At 36.5% G+C, this 17,827-nt stretch overlaps 2 protein-coding genes across 7 annotated transcripts in view; both read right to left on the reverse strand.

The window, feature by feature from the left end:
• TRPC1 (transient receptor potential cation channel subfamily C member 1) overlaps nucleotides 1–7,911 on the reverse strand; it is a 60,040-nt gene extending 52,129 nt beyond the window's left edge. For 2 of the 3 annotated variants that reach the window (XM_006190546.3, XM_006190545.3), the window contains exon 1: nucleotides 7,274–7,911. In XM_006190546.3, coding sequence (XP_006190608.1) covers nucleotides 7,274–7,451 — 178 coding nt within the window. In that variant the 5' untranslated portion in view covers nucleotides 7,452–7,911. The remainder of the gene's footprint in view (nucleotides 1–7,273) is intronic. The other variant, XM_032487078.1, reaches the window with a different exon arrangement.
• Nucleotides 7,912–12,016: 4,105 nt separating this feature from the next.
• PLS1 (plastin 1) overlaps nucleotides 12,017–17,827 on the reverse strand; it is a 95,295-nt gene continuing 89,484 nt past the window's right edge. For 3 of the 4 annotated variants that reach the window (XM_032487121.1, XM_032487132.1, XM_032487130.1), the window contains 4 exons: nucleotides 17,482–17,615; nucleotides 16,888–17,011; nucleotides 12,801–12,925; nucleotides 12,019–12,559 (listed from right to left, as the gene is read on the reverse strand). In XM_032487121.1, coding sequence (XP_032343012.1) covers nucleotides 12,424–12,559; nucleotides 12,801–12,925; nucleotides 16,888–17,011; nucleotides 17,482–17,615 — 519 coding nt within the window. In that variant the 3' untranslated portion in view covers nucleotides 12,019–12,423. Of the gene's footprint in view, nucleotides 12,560–12,800; nucleotides 12,926–16,887; nucleotides 17,012–17,481; nucleotides 17,616–17,827 lie in introns of all 4 variants that reach the window. The other variant, XM_006190547.3, reaches the window with a different exon arrangement.

Consider the following 17,827-nt stretch of genomic DNA (forward strand, 5'->3'; position numbering starts at 1 on the left):
TGCAAAAGAAAAATTACAAACCAGTCACAGAACCTATAGGAAACCTAGAGTGGTTTCTAATCATTCCACCTAAGTTTATATTTGCAAGTCATTTAAAACAATAAGCTATATTCAGAAAGCCCAGAATAGTCTTAATATTTAGGATGAGTGTATATGTAAGAAGAGGTTAGTAAATTTAAAATATATAACAAGAAGCGATAGAGTAAGGATTACAGTGCCTTCTTACGTCACGCATACATATACATTTTAAAAATTTTATACTAAAGTTGCTTTTAAGAGTTACATACACTTTTCATCTTTTAGAATATAACATATAGAAGGAAATGTAACATAATTCATTTACATTTTTAGCTCAATGGTTGTTTTTTTCCAGTGAAGGAAAAAAAAACTTTTTATTTTGAGAAGAAACTTTTTCAATCAATTCCACCAGTATACAAATTCAACAGCAAGACTTCTCAGCTCCCGCTCTCCAAAATATTTCCCATATTTATCCACTTTATCCACTGCATACTGCTACCCCCAGTACAAGACACCATCATCTCTCTCCTGGACTCTGCGTTAACCTCTCTACTTTTATACCTGCCTACATTCTAGTACAGGGGTCAAAAACCTTTTTCTATAAAGGGCCACATAGTGAAAATTTAGGCTTTGTGGGCCATACAATCCCAGTTGCAAATATTCAAATCTGCTCTGGCAGCACAAAAGTGGCCATGGACCATACGTACACAATAAGCTCCAATGTGTTCCAATAAAACCTTATTTATGGACGCTCAAGTTTGAATTTCATATAATGTTCACACGTTACAAAATATTCTTCTTCTTTTGATTTATTCCCATTAGAAATGTAAAATCCATTCTTAGCCTACAGGCCTTACAAAAACAAGTGGTGGGTGGATTTGGCCTGTGGACCAGTTTCCCCACCCCTGCTCCGACACCATGCCTTTAGTCTACTCTCCACCCAGCAGCCAGAGTGATCATTTTAAAATTAAAATCGTATCAGGTTTTCAATCCTCGAGATTTTTAATTACACTTTAAATGCCAAAATCTTCCCTGTGGCTTACTGAGCCCTATGGGATCTTGGCCCTGCTACCATTCTGAATTTACCTTGTTGCCACTCTCCCACTCACCCACTGTGATCTTTCTAAACCAATGTTTTCCAAACTGCAGGTTGCAACCCATTAGCAGTCATGAAATCAATGTAGCGAGTCCTAACGAGCAATTTTTTTAAATGAAATAGTACATAAAAATACCAGCGTAATCTTATGGATTCCTAGCAACAAATTCACGCTGGCCAACTGTGATAAACCCTTGAGAAATACAGTGGAAAATTGTTATAGTATCGATGAAGAACTGGTGATTCCACCTTTTCTACAATGGCATCTCATTTTATTTTCTGGCATATGATGGTAAATTTCAACACCACTGAAATGGGAGCATTAATATTGATCAGTTTAATTTTATAGTAACTAAATTTTCAGTTAGTTATGAAGCATGGAAGAATTTATCTGTCAGAAAAGTTTTTCAAATCAAGTTTCTATAACAAAACTTTTTGCTGTGGGAACTGCAACATTCTAATTGAACTATTACTAAAGACACTTAAAACAGAAGATTTTATTATTAAGAGGAAAAAGAATTACGAAGTAAAAAAATACAAAGATATGATCAAATTCCAGTTGTTGGATATGGAAATATAAATAGTGACAGTATTGATTAAAATGTTTACAGCAAACTTCAAATTAGTTTGAACCAAATTCTAAAAAGAAAAAAAAAATACATACAAGATTTTCAGAGTGCAGATGATTTAAAATGTAGTTTACCAAATGTGCAAAACCCAGCATTTATCATAGACCCCAATGTATTTGTAATCATATTACTGTGAATGAAATCTTCAAAATTAAAGAGTTGGAAACATGGTATGCTGAATATTTTTGGAAAAAGATAATTATTACCATAATTGTCCATTAATGAAGACTATTAATGATAATAAATATCACCTGGCAAAAGAGCAAAGACATTGTTGCTGCAGGAAAAAAATTATACTTACAGCGTAGAAGGTAATGCTGATTTTTTAATAGTTACTTAGTTTATAAATTAAAAATTAACATATTCTTGAGTCTCTTAGAAGCAATGTTTATTTTGTAATTAGAGTCTGGTAAATGACTTGCAGTCCAATGCACAGTGATGTTACAAGTTGTATAAAACTTTAGTTAATATTAGGTATGCAGCAATAGAGTTTCATAAAGAATTTGTTGTGTTGCTTAAATTTAAACTCATATACATTTAAATTATAAATATTTATAAAGCTGAAAAAATACACTATCGATCAACACAAATGAAGCTACAAAATTATAAAAGGATTAGTGATGGAGCAAAAATATGACCAGAAAATAAACATGAGGTTTTTTTTTTAATTAACAGAACCTATTGATAACAGTGCTGATCATCATTTTATAGATCACTAAGTTTTGGCATCTAAAGAAATTCCACTGAATCTCATAACTAAATTGATATAGTACTGGAATTCTTTTAGTTCTGATAATTCGTGTAGGCTCCTAAAAGTCACTACTTTCACCTCTCAGCGATAGCTTTTGAACTCTACATATAAACTACTATTCTGAGATCTTAAACTTCTCAGTGTCATTAAATTTGGTGGTGTCAGTTATGAAGAAGATATTTATAACACTGGCAGCATGGAAGAAGAGGAATTTTCTTAAGTTGCAACAATACCCACACAATACAAATTAATCTTTTAACACCCTTTCCCAAAGTTTATAATATACTAGGTAAAAGGGTTTGGCTTGGCTTACGTTTTTTAACTGCTCAGAATCAAAGACTGTATATTAAGAATATCCTATGTTCCAAGTCACAAATAGGCGATTAAAATTAAATTGATCATTTGTTTCTTCCCTTGAGACAGATCTGTTAGGTACAAATATACTTTTTTTCCCCTTACTGCTCCTCACAAGAGCACAAGAGAGCATTTCCAACACAGAAGAATCTACAAAGGACAGGGATGTAGTCAGTTACTTTTTGATAAAGCAACTTTCCAAGAGCCTTAACAAAATTAGCTTGATAAATATATCTGGATGATGACTTACAGAAAAGAGCAGCAAATTAAAAATGAAATAAAGAAGCATACCTGTGGGATCACTACAAAGAAATGCCAGTATTATAGTACTATGAAGCAGAGAGCTACTCAATAATAAGTCTGTTATAAACTATCCAACAAGATTTTGACGAGTTAAGTCTTTTTTGTTAAAATAACTGTGAACCGTACACTATGGCTCCACTGGTGATTTGACAACTGTCCTGTACAAAATACTTAAATGCTATGCCTAATGACAATTTGTGAGCTGTCTGTAGAATTTCATCTATAGCACCCTTCTTACCTCTCCTTTCTGCAAAATTTTCTTCCCTCCACAGCACCTCTTTACATTAGGTCCCCCTTGTCAACATAAAACTTCTCGGTAGTACCCAGTTTTCTGCACTTTTTCTTCCCACTGCCATCCTCTTCAACCACGCATGTCAGAAATTTCTTTTCAAATAGTTTTTTTAAAAGTTTCATTAAATGTATTAAGTAAGATGTTTTAAAACAGCAGCTTAATATTACTTCTCCCAGAAATGTTGCCCATTTTAAAAGCATGCTTAGCCAAAGGTATGCAAATTTTAAGTGGGAATTCAGGCATCAAAGCAACCTCCATACAATGCAGCAAATCAAACCACAAAGGTGACACAAGACTATTATTAGACTGAGGTGACTATTATTAGACTGAGTCCAAGAATAAAGGTGAAATTCTGCTCTCTCCAACCCTCCCCTGACCCCATGCTGAAATTTCAAGAAGGTCCTCCTGACTTAGTAATTGCAAGTCCAATTTCCTGAAAATGCTCTTCAAGGGAAGTTGGCAGGGACTAAATCCAGACTGAATCCTTTCATCATTTCCTTTTTCTGCACAAGAACTGATGACTGATCATCAGCAAATTAAAGGGTTTATACTAAAGCTACCATCTACTCAATAGTTACTTTAAAAGAGGTGAATTAACGTAAACTATATTTAGCTTAGATGCTCCCAAAACAAACATATTAATTCCTTCTCCAGCCAGTAGAGCTGAAGTAAACCACTGGCTCCCGCAAATAAAAGTGGTTCATTACCACACTAACTCTCAATGAGAAAGGAAAAAGACATGGGTGGTAAGAATAACGGCTTAATATTTCATAAAACAACACACTTACAGCTGCTTTTGTTTCCATTAACCTTTACCTCTGAATTCCAGCATTCCATGCCTAAAAAGAATACAAGTGTACTTTTCGAGAATTTTACTTGGCCGGGGAGTGGCGGGGCAGACAACTTTATGTAACTGCACAGGAAACTTCGATTCACTTTTTCTTGTAAATTTTATAGAAAGAAAAGAACCAATATTACCTTTGAGATGATTCTGGCCCACTTTCAAGATCAGTAACAGCCACTATTACGTGGCCACTAAGTGAATTAGCACTTGCCTAGCTCTACTGAACTAATTTACATAAAATCCAGCTATACAAACAATAAGATCAAACTATAAAATCTTTTTCTTTCTTACTTTTTTTCTTTACTCCTTAATCTGGGCATACCTTTCAAAAGGCCACTCATCCACTAGGAAACACATAACCACCCCATCTCCACAATTTTTGCTTTAGGAATTCTCCCTAAGTGGAATGTATTATGAACATTTTACACTTGTAGAGTAAAACTGCTTAATGAAAAAGGATGAGAAACATAGATGTTCTAGAGTGGATTTTCTCTGGTGCTATTAAAGCTTTTTACTTTTATTGGATAAATATAATTCACAGAAACCATGATTAATAAAGCATACATAGAGAGCAAGTTTAATTTCCAACTAGTAAGTCCAAATATGGATGTCTTTTCTAGCACAAATGATATTCATCCATTCAACTACAACTAGTTCAATATAACATATCAGTTAAGAGCACAGGCTGAAAATAGATCCCAGTTCTACTACTTCCTAACTAATGTAACTTTGGCCAGAGTAATTCTAAAATTTTGCTAAGTCTCACTTTCCTCATTTGTAAAATGGGGATAACAACAAATCTGGCTCATGGGGTTGTGAGGATTAAATGAAGTCATCTATGAAATGCCATATGCACTCTACCCCAAAAGTTGTTTCAGTAAATGTTTGCCATTTGATTTGATGAAAGCTCCAAAGTAATAATGGAAACTATAGCTACTTCAGGAAACTTCTCACTTTTAGATTTGGTTTGGGTAACACTAAAAAAGTTTTTAAAATTTTAGTGAATATAAACATGCAAACAAAAAAACCCTGTTATAACTCAAAGTTATTTTCTCAGTGTAAATATATGCTATAAGTATGTGTAAGAAATAAGCAATTTTTCCAAATCTAACCCAAGAACTCATTTCAGCACACCTGAAAAGGAAAATATCTATTTAATCTCACTCATGAGAAAAAATTTTAATTTAAATGGGGGAGAAAAAGCATGCATATTTATTTTTCACCTCACCCCCAAACGCCAAATCTCTCCAAGGATCTTAACGATGTTATAAAAGGGAAACTGAACTGACAAAGAATACCAAGCTATTTCACCTGGCACTACTGGAAGGGCTACAAAACTGTCAAACATATTAAAACTTTTTTGAGATATGTCATGCAATAATCCTAAATACACACACCATACAAGTTCTTACTCCACCATGTTCCATTACAACATTGCTCTGTCCTAAGTTTGGCAGGAATATTAAATGGACTCTTTTGACATACTTTGTTTGCTTTAAAATAACCATAGCTCAGTAAGCTGGGGGTAGATGTAGCTGTCAGTTACTAATTCTAGTACAGCAATCTTTTCCCTTTCCCTTTAAGAGAATTTTTGAAGGAAGAGAACTCAGACTATCTCTTCCAGTAATACTAAATAATGTTACATCATCCACAGGTAATGATTTTTGTGAGGTTATAGACATACATTCCATGCTTAAATTTCCAAGACTATTTGAAGTTGTGTCCATAGAAGTTATGGACTTTCTAAAATGCTTTCATAATATGATTTAATACTATTACATAAGATCATAAAAGTGACTCAGGATAGACACAGATGGACTTTGTTTATGTATCAATGTGTTTTCAAAAAGTTGTGTAAATAAAATCTTATTTCAAAAGCAGAGAGGTTAGGGAGGCTGTCCTCATAAATGCAAACAAACAAAAAATCCTCTGTAGTTAATCTTTTCACAGTGTAAGTTACCCATTGGGTTAGTATTTTTGAAGTTTGCATGACCCTAAACATTCTTCCTAAGTGAGCGTGGCCACTGTAAGGCAAGATGAATAAATTTACAAAGAGAAAATTTACGGCACTTTTTTACATGTAGGAAATAAAAGCAGTCTCAGGGCAATCAATTTCCCACTTTTTAAAATCACATTCGTCAACAGAAGGCATGCATAAATGAAGAGACTTTATTATGGCCTTTATAAAAGTGATCGATTTCTAGATTTTTTTTAAAAAAAAGAAAACACATTAAATATATTCCACATTTCTGCCCTGTAATTATTTTGCACTACCTTTATTTCCCAAAGAAGGATGAGGAGCAACAAACTTTCCTCTCCAATAAAAAGCACGAACAAAGTTGTTCCGTAAATTTGGAGAAACTTTGGGACTACGGCAGAATTTCTCCATAAAGTCCTGTCTTATTTGTCCACCTAGGAAACTGATATACCTAATCCCACACAAAGGTCACTGAACACCAAGGCACTGGGTGGCTGGTGCTAAATACTACAACTAAGGTTTTAAAACGGATAACAAAAACCAGCTGAGAGCCCATAAACAGGAGGTATCTTAAGCAAAGTCTAGGGATTTTTGGACTGTAAGGTCCGAAACTAGACAAACCCTCTGGGCTTGCAGAAAGAAAGAACTGAAGCTCCGAGTGGGGGATACCAGGTCATTCAGGTGGTCAGTAGCGGAGGTGAGGCTAAAACCTTCGGTTCCGGGCCCCCACGACGCTATCCGAACACCAGACCCCACGAAGGGAGGCCACAGCCAGAGCCACCACCCTAGGTGCAATGCTTGGAGGGTTGCACCCGCGGCTACTCCCGCCTGTCAACTCCGCACACACAGGGCAGAGGCGGTGCCGGGCCGCCCAGGAGATGCAGTGGGCGCGGCGGGAACAGATGCTGGGCGCGTGAGGAAGAGCGAGTGCCCCGAGCTGAGGTTGGGGAGAGGATGGGAGTGGAGGGCAGGAGCGTCCAAAAGCGGAGAAAGGGGCCTAGCTCTCACCCTTGTCGCACGCCAGCAAGAAAAGCTTCTCGTTCAGGGTATTCTCCTCCTTCACCTCCCGCACATCCTTCAGCGCCATCACCTCGTTCGGCGACGAAGAGGAGGATGGGGAGGAAGGCAGGGAGGAGGAGGAGGCGGCGCCCGAGAGGTCCGTGCTCGGGTACAAGGCCGCCATCATCGCGGCCCATGAAGGGGGCAGGCCAGGAGACGGGGGCGGGGCCCCCACCAGCCCCGACCCCGACCCCAGCCCCGCCCCCGGGCTGGAAAAGGGATGAGTTGTTCCCACGGCCGCCTCGGCGCGGGGCCCGTTGGCCCCGAAGGGCGTCGCCTCCCCTCGGAGCCAGCAGTCGCCCTCCACTGACAGCCCCAGGTTGGTGGCAGCGCATGCGCGGCCCCGGGGCCAGCGCCCCCTCCCCAGCCGCCGGCGCCCGGGCCGAGCCGGTCCGCGCCCGTCCGGGGACGACACAGTGGCGCGCGCCAGGGCGGCAGCCGAGCGAGGGGCCGTGCTAGGAGTCTCAGGGGCCGCGCGGGGGGCGGCCTGGCCCGAGAGGAGGACGAAAATCCGTGGGAGAGGAGCTCCAAGAGGCGATTCTGCACCCGCCGAGCTCCCAGGCTGGGAAAACAGCCGGCTGAGCTGCTCCTAGAGATGTTCGCGGTTTTCCTCACGTCATCTTCCGCTCGGAGGACCGCGACGACAACGGGGCGGGCTCGTTGGTGGGCGGAGCTTGCGGCGAGGCGGGGTTTACGAGTGCCCCGCCCCCTGCTCCTGACTAGCCGGCCGCTTTCTGGAAGCCTTCCAGCTGCCGAGGAAAAGGCGAACGACCGGGTGCACTCTGTCCACACCCAGATGCGAGTTTGAGGTAGTTTCCCCGCGGTCTCCTACTGCACATAACTAAACATCATGCGATGTGTTTCACCGAGCCTCTGACGACTTAAGGTGTAGTCGAAACCCCCTGTGGAATTGTCAAATTATTGCGTACTCCTTTGTCCTCTCCCTAGAGCAGAAAGGACAGGGCCCTCGCCAGTCCGCCACACCTGTGTTGTTTGTGTGTACTTCTGTTGGGTTAGCTACCCTCGTTTCTAAACTGTGTTTTTCGAAAACTCGTTTGTAATATAAAATTTGCGTAACATTTCTGAGGTCATCCATTGGATGAGCACATCATTCGGATCTACTCTACATCAGTCCTTCCAGTGGTTTCTTGTTCATCTGAACACAAGTCAGATTTTAAGATAAGTGTTATTTAAGCAAAAGCTAACTGAAATGCAATAAATGTTACTTCCTTGAATTTTTTTAAATCAGGCTTTTATTTAAAGCAGATTCTTGCACCTATAAAAGCTGGGGGAGGAGGACTGGCAATTGGATCTCGAATTTTATTGCTTTCCACAGCCAACTACAAAAATCTAAATTGTGCCCTTAGTGCTTTAGGTTTTTAAGACGATGCATATATTTACTTAAGAGTATCGTATATTTGAGAGAAATACGTCCTATTCTGTTCGGGTTGATTTGTTCCATCCCTGCCAACATTAACTCCCAAAGTTCCTAAATATATCCTCATCATCATAGTCCACTTTGGATCTTCTCTAAGAGTCTTTAAGTAGACAGGATTGCCCACCTTTCCAAACATTTTCATGTGTTTATTTCAAAATAGTTACCTATTAAATGTTAGCTTTTTCTTTCTTCCTAGTAGATCATAAACCTGCCCCATTCTCTAATATAGTTCTAAGTTTGTGTATTTGGTGGAATGTCAAAATTGCTCATTGTAAATCTGTGGCCAGTGAACACAGTGGTACATATTTGGGTTTGTTTCTGTGTGTGTGCTTGTATACACTTTGTAGTGCAGTAAAATTTTTATTCAGTAGCAGAACAACTCTAACCCTGACCCACCCAAGAGGTCCAGAGTGTTTAAGGGTAAAAGTTCAGATGGCTCAGAATTATAGAAACCACTTTCATCTGAAGTTTTTTTAAAGCTTCGGGATTTAGGTGGTTCCTTATCCATAGGACTCCCACAGGTGCAGGATTGATTTCTTAGATTCAGGAGAATTCCAATCTACTTCAGTAGATAATCCTAGGAGGCATTCCAAAGTATTAGAGGGCTCTTCCTCTTGCAAAAGAAGTTAGTGATACTGCTGTATCCTGTTCTTCAGTCTTTTTTGAATCATCTCAGATGCAGAATATTCTCTCTTGCCTCTCTGGCACATTTTTATCCAGCATAAATTGGGGTATTTTAACATCCCCTATATGATTTGTTCATTTTCCCTCTGTGAAATGGAGACTAATGAGTTATCATGAACAATGGCATGCAAGATTCAGAAGCAGCACATTACTCAAAGCAGGTCACCAAACCTCAGATATTAACTAAATAGAAGAGCCATCACAACTCCAGTTGGATAAGTGAAAATCCAGATTCAGATCTAGTCCTAAAAATAATAGATCCTATCTTCATCTCCAGACTCTCTCCCTCACTACTCTTAGGCCACATTTGCCTATTTCTTTTCCTAAAATGTCTGCAAGACACTTCCTGCCTCAGAGCTTTTGCACTCGTTCCTTCTACAGAACAAGTTATCGCCTGGTTCCTTGACCTCATTCATATCTCAGTCCGAATATCATACCCTTAGGGAGACCTTCCCTTCCCAAACTAAAATCATCTTCACCCCAATTCCAAAGTCAGTCTCCATCACATTACCTTGTTTTATTTTTCCTATTGCATTTATCACCATCTAAAATTTCTATTTGTTTACCGTCTTTCTCTACTAGGATTAAAGATTCATGTGGTCAGGGAACTCTGTCTACATTTTTCTCAGCTGAATCCCTTGTGTCTAGCATCATACCTGGATCATAACAAATTTATTGATGAATTAATTGATTTACTCAAATTATTTCATCATAGATTAAATTTATAGTAATCATGCAGTTGGTCTTTCCTAAAATTCTTTATATTAAAGAACCACAAAACCACCTTCACTACTTCACGAAAAAACCTGATACAAATTTTTATTTTACTCATTAATTTAGGAATTTTTCTCTTTTCTGGAAAATAAGTTTCTGATAGGTTAATTTTCAAGGTTACATATTTTTCTTTAAATGAAATAAATACTGACACATTTGTGTATACATGGGATTTTTATTAAATATATTTTGTGAGAAAAAGAACACTCTAAAGTGCCAGATTTCATGTAAATCAGATAATTTAGTGAATGTTATGGTGAAAAAATCAAAAGGGGAAACATGAATAAATAATCTCACAAAAAAGAGCAAGAACATATCTTAATCTTCATATAAGAAAACAATCATCAAAATATAAAAGGAAAGGAAATTTCTTTTGTAGAAGAATATATTTCAAAGTTCCATCTGTTGATGATTTTATTTAAAAAAATTCTATTCTAAACACATGAGTAGTCTCACTTCATCAAAACACGTTTTAATCAATGGTAGATGGGTGATTTCGACTACTCATTCACAGTGAGACGGTGACAGCATTTTTTGTTGCACAGCAGTGTTGCTCACTGACACTAACAGTGGAAGATGAAGGAAATAGCCTTCTGAATTCAATTGTTAGCAGAATCAGCCTACTGGTAAAAATTCAGACAAAAATAGGTCTGAAGCTTAGCTACTCCCAAGTAACACAAGCATTGCCAATCTGAAGAAGGCTGTGGAAAAAACATGTGACAATTCTCTCTGTTGAATATTAGCTTTGTGTTACTTCCTGCTGAAGATTTCAGTGAGCATATTCTAAATTATTTAGGGCTAGGGTATCAAAAATCAGCATGTGTAATATGAAGCTAACAGTACAATGAAGCTAACAGTATGGTGTCAGCATGTCTTGAGAGCTGTTGCCAATGTTTGGCTATAAATATCTGGAAGAAGTCAGTTGAAAAGTACCTATCTGCAGATCCAAAATGATTATTTCTAAAAGAACTCTTCATGTACAGATAGCTACAATCTGAAGTGTTACAGACATAGTGGGGGCATAATAACTACTTAATGGTTGGCTAACTGACCAATGACAGTCATCCCTCAGGGTCCAGGGGATTGGTTCCAGGGCTCCCCAAGGATTCCAAAATCTGCAGATACGCAAATCCTTTATATAAAATGTCTTGTTTTTGCATATTACCTACACACCTCCTCCCGTGCACTTTAAATCATCTCCAGATTACTTATACTTAATACAATGGAAATGTGACATAAATAGTTGTAAATATAATGTAAATGCTACGTAAATAGTTGCTGGCGCTTGGCAAATTGAAGTTTTGCTTCTGGGAACTTTCTGGAATTATTTTTTTCAAATATCTTTGATCTGCGGTTAGTTGAATCTACAGATGTGGAATCATCAGATATACATCCATCGGATATGGAGGGCTGACTGTATACATACCATTTAAGAAAACCTGGGTAATTCAGGTGCAAAAAAATATATATATACGTACACACACATATTTCTCTAATAGCATCTTACCAACATATATATGCTGCATGTCTTAGTTAAAGCTGTATTACCAAACTAGTATATGTAAAGTATCAATGCAGTTAAAATTAAGTTTTAAGTAAAAAGCTCCTGCTACTTATAGAAGAGAATGAACTTTGGAGTTTATTCAAGTTAGTCCTCATATATAAAAAAGTATAATGTTAATGAACAATACTTGTCACTTAGAAATTTTAGACAATACAGAAATTTACAGAAAAGTTAAAGTTTTAGACAACTTCACATAGTTGGAGGAAAAAAATAAAAGGATCAAACTGGATTATGACTTTGAATATATTTATGATCAAAATCAACACACACCAAATCAGAACACATTTCACAGCAGGACCTGCAAAAAAATTTTTTGTATTCATCATTTCTAAACCATGAAAAAGATGAATTAGTCTTGCTTTAATGAGACTTTCAGGAAATGAGAATAATTTAATCATGAAATATCAGCTTGATAATGAACATACTCTGTTATCAGTATTCACTGGTAAATTAACTGTGTTATCCAAAAAGGCCAACAAATCCTAACTAGTATGAACAGGATACTGGATTCATTAATGATTTATACTATTTTGAGCATACAAATAATCTCTGGTTTTATACCCACTATCTTTCAGAATTTTGTAAACTGTGAGGCATTCAATGTTTTTAATGTGGCAGAAAATCATATTAAATGTTTCATTATTTTATTTTGTTCAGTCCTCTTCCCATTAAGCATGCAAACACGGTCATAACCATCTTTGGTTTCACTTCCACGAGGTCATCAGGTAAGGCATATATCCGGGCGCCAATCTTTCGAGCAACTGAAATGGCGTATCTTGAAAAGACAAGAAAAATATCTTGGTATTTTCTCTGTTTTCATTTAATGTATGTTAACAAAAGAAAAATACTTTGATAAGATTAACTTTACAAGGAAGTTTCTTTATAAGAGAGTTTAAATTATATTTTCCATATAAGTTGTAGTTAAAAATGTGAATTTTAAGGACACAGTAACCTTACCTGTAAGGATTAAGAAATGAAAGAGCCACTAAGTTCTAATATAAACCGGAAAGGCTTACTTAGCATTGTTTAGCTTGTCCTCATCAGAGAGGTCTTCTCTCTTGATCATTTCTTGACGAACTGCATTTGGTGCAATGGCATCTATTAAGTCTAAGACAGGTAAACTAGTGCTAATAGATTTGTCCTAGAAAATACAGAATAGATGAACATTCATAAACATCTTTAATATATGTCAGACCAGAAGGTCATAACCATATAACTAAAAGAAATTTATAAATTTTCTTAATACTTAAAATTCAGCTGTTCTACAACCAATGTACATCACAAACCATATAAAATAGGATTTTCCTTTAATCTTTACAGACCTCACAGTATAGAGAATTGTCACGATACCTGGAATAAGGTTTGCAGATATGACAATTCTTTTTTTTTAATCACTTTATTTACTTTTAAATTTTATTTTAATTTGGGGGGGATGTAATTATATTATTTATTTATATTTATTTATTTTAATGGAGGTACTGGGGATTGAACCCAGGCCCTTGTACATGTTAAGCATGTGCTCTACCACTGAGCTATACCCTCCCCCTGACAATTCTTAAAGTATGCTAACTACAGTATCCATTCTGTAAAAAATAAATAACTTTTGAAAGGGAATAGGAGATGAATTTTAATTAAATAGTTTTGTAAGTTCTAATAATATTCTTTTTCTGAAACCACAGATGCCTAAGTCTTCATTTTTCAGAAAGAAAAATTAAAATAATAGTGGAAAGGAACTCATATTTACAGAGGTATTATTCTTGTTGCTTTACATGTTCAGTTTATTTAATCATCCTAACAGCCTGGTAATAAATTATAATCTCTCTTTTAAAGATGAAGTACATGTAGGTCATAAAGCTCAAAGACTTGGTCACAGAACCAGTATGTACGAGCCAGTATTTGAACCCATGACGTCTGACTTTAACGTCCAAGATTCTCTACACTTTTGAAGTTACCTCCAAGGCAACTAAAGATGGACAATGCAATTCTAATGGATAGAGCACTACTACTGAAGTCAGAAACCCTGGTCTGACTTGATTTTACCACTTACCAGTACTTGAACCAATTATTTGTTCTGTCTCTCAGCCTGAGTAGTGGCGACTGTTGCCAGCCTACCCAGAACACACTCACTCCTTACTACTTCCTCCATCCTAACAGAATCCACAGTTTTGCTCTGTATCCACGCCTCCCTCACATGTATATGTGCTTCAAGGAAAGCTAACCCCATCCACAGCTCCAAGGGTGGTCCTGAATTAGTCTAGGCCATTTTTTCTGGGTGGTGAGGTGATATTCTATGTATACAGCATACAGTGAATAACAGATAAACTAATAATAAACTAATATATAACATTAAAATTTCATGAGGGAGAGGAATTTAGGAAGTAAATGTCTAAAAGACTCCTTCGGCAAACAATAATGAAAAACGGTTGAAAAATAATAATCTGAAAAGCCAAAGCGGGTAACCACATCTGATTACCACAGTGAATTTTTGGGGGGCCTAACTTAATTTAATGTGAGGCCCTTACTATTCAGGAACAGCTGTGGAAAGCTAGCAACACCCCCTCCTGAATGTGAATGAGAGGATGAAACCTCTGTCACAACCAGCAGCTATAGAATGACCAAGAGGAAAGCCAGCTTTAGGGTGAAGTTGTCACCTTAGATGGCAAAGCAGAGATGGACAAAAACTGGAGTCCTGAATGACATTCTTCACTTACTGGCTTAACCAGTCCTTACGTCTGCCCTACCTCTGGATCTGTGCTGCTGTTCTCTACCTTTCCTTTTAGTTTAAATCACTTGAAGTTGAGTTTCTGTTACTTGAAGCCAAAGGCTCTCTTTCCTAATCACTACAAGGGAAATGTCACAGGATTCTTGGGACTATTAAGATAAGTGAAAGCATCTAGTACAGTCCCTGGCCAAATGTGGTTCTTAATAAATGTTTGATAAAATAATTTGAAGCCATCTGGGCCAGGATCTAGGAACTACTATACTGATTAATTTTAGAAAAAGCTGTACTCTTCATTTTCAAGAGTGCTAATTTTATGGAACAGATTTTTTTGTAGGGGAGGTAGAAATAGAGGGTTAAACATAATAGGGTCCTTAAGTCTATATGATGCTGGTAATCCAGATCCGGTTTTTTGGCATCTTTTCTATTTCTGAAAAATTCTCACCCATGTTTTCTCCATGTGTAGTCTGCAGACCACTCATGTGAAAATCACCTGAGGTCCCTGTTAAAAGCACAAATTAATCCCTAAATTCAAAGTAATGAGTCAGATTATCTGTGGGTGGGGCTAAAAATCTACATTTTATAAGCTTTCTAGAAGCCTCTAATGTACACTGTTATACTTTCTATAATTAAAACAACATGCATGTCATTCTATAATAAATTTAAATTCTTTGGGCTTACTTTTCATATAATACTTCTATGGTGATTCAAAAACAGAAATGGCTTAATTGTGCTATATTTTGATTACGTCTTTACATATTTGTGAGGGTTTTTTTAAGTTCGGGGGAAACTGTTTGGGGTTTTTTTTTTTTCAGCTTTACTGAGTTAAAATTGACAAATAAAATTGTAAGATACTTAAAGTGTCCATCTTGATGATTTGCTGTACCTATAAAAGTCAGAAGATTCCTCCCATCTAGTAAATAACACATCCATCACTCTCACTTATGTGTATATATATATTCCACATGCTTGTTACTGTCCTCGTGTTCTCCATTCAAATCCCTTCTTCATCTCTGTGCTCAAATCAAATCCAATTTCCCCATCCACTCTTCGATCATTCAGTTGGAAATGATCAATTAGATTTATAATTATTAAATAATTTCTTATTCTGTATCTTTTCCTTTACCTAGAAATGTTAACTTAATAGTTAGACCTCAATAAATATTTATTATTTGCTTCTAAATATCTTCTCATTGTATTTACATTAATGATATATATGCTTATTGTTTTTTGCAAATTAATGTACAAATGCATATAATTTCAGTATAATGATTTTAAAGAGTAACTGCCAACTGGAAAATTTTATACATCCCTTTCCTGTTTTACATTTTAAGTTGTGTTTTATATCTAAAATATATAAAGACAAATCATGGATTAAAAATTCTTTTTTTTTTTAAGCAAGCAACAACAAAATCTCAATGTCATTAGTTCCTTCCAACATGGAAAAGAAAAAAACATTTGAACTAGAACTCAGGCAACAGCTCTGCCAACGTCCAGCTGTCCACTTTGGGGCTCAGTTTCTGGTAAAGAAGAAAAGACTAAATTGATCAGTTTCTGACATTTCTTCTGCTCTACAGTGTTGTCAAACAAATAGAGCAAAGGCAAAGAAGAAAATAAAGATGGGTAGATAACTCTTAGGAGAGCTTAGGGTTTCATCTGTTTGCACTCTTATTCTGCTAAAAAGAATACAAGTTGCTGGCTAATTTTTCACACATAATAAAATCACAAACACAAGGCTCACTGAATGAATGAGCACAAGCAGGCATGCTTATGTGTAGCTAGTATCAGCTTGCATGCAAAAGCAAAACACAATGGAAATGCATGACAATTAGTGGGTATGTATGTGCAGACTACATTTTGAGTGCTTTATGAATCATCCACAAATGCTCAGAAGTGAGTGTTAAGTGCAATTATGAAGCCAGATGACAAGAGTTTTTTTTTCCTACCAGTTTTCTCAATTGCCACTTGAATCGGTTTGGCTGGCTCTGTTATGCCTTGGAAATGATGTCAATACAATCTGAGACTGCTGCTAGGGAGCACAAAACATTATGGGTCCTATATAAACAATGGCTTTTTATCTTTCTTTTTCATCTGACAATTGGATTTTTGACTCTATTTCTTTTTTTAAGATTGGATTACTGGAGCCCAATAATATTACCCTTCATTTATACTCAATAGGATAACCAATCAAAAAAATAAAAAATTCAAACTAAATATTTCTGGTTTACACATGCCAAATAATTAGTATGTCTAAGCTCATCAGTTGTGGGTTTCTTAGATACAACATTGATATAATTCTAAACTTAAACCAATGTAATTCCCAATAAAAATTCCTTCCCAAACTTAATTTCTTGCCAAAAAATTTTTAAATAGCTTTTGATTACCTTGAAGCTGGAAATAAAAGTATTTTTCTGTGCACTTTTAAGAGTCTGATTGACCCATTCAATAATAATTGCATCATTTACTTTTTCACCCTCTCCAAGATCTGATAACACATTCAACGTGTACCTGTAACAGAAAAGATGCATACTGAAGACTGAAAGGGTTGAAATTTGCTCTTACATCATTTATATCAATATTTAGATAAATATTTAAGAAATATTTCAGTTCCAATAAATATTTCTCATTTTAGCCAGGCATTTGCACTTGGCTACATTCCAAAGTTACAAAGCTCATAATCAGAAACAAAAACTGCTATGGGGTATTAAAAAAAAAATTAAAACAACTCTCTACAGAGCAGTTTCTCAGAGACACTAATAAAACTATGTTTCTGGAGATTTACCTACTTTTAAAATAAAGTATAATTTACAAAAAATATATTATCAAAAAACCAAATCATTTAAAAATTAATATATTTTGCATTGTATCTTTCTTCTGTGTTTACCATTCAAAAATAGCTAAAATTTTAGTGCAAATGACTTGTTGAAGGACACATTGAAGGACACAGACAGTGATGCCACAAACAGATCGGCCTTTACCTTCTCATCAGCTGCCATACCAACGCCAGAGTAAGTGTTGAGTTCCCTTCATTTAAGTCCTGCCCAGCAATGCCAACCAAGGAGAATTTGGCCTCATTCTTCCCAAGTTCCACTGCATAGTTACAGTTTTCAATCTATAAATAGTAAGTAGAAGCTTTAGTATAAAAACTATTTTTAAAGCATGTGTCCTGCATATGCCAGCCTAGTTCAGTCATCTGAAAAATAATTATGACGACACCGTAAATTTATGACAATTTCAGAATTTCATTTTGTAATAACCAGTGAAATTAAGGAGATAACTATTCCCATTTTATAGTTGAACATATCAAAGCACTGAGGGGTTAAC

This window comes from Camelus ferus, chromosome 1 (assembly GCF_009834535.1).
Source record: "Camelus ferus isolate YT-003-E chromosome 1, BCGSAC_Cfer_1.0, whole genome shotgun sequence".
NCBI lineage: Eukaryota > Metazoa > Chordata > Mammalia > Artiodactyla > Camelidae > Camelus > Camelus ferus.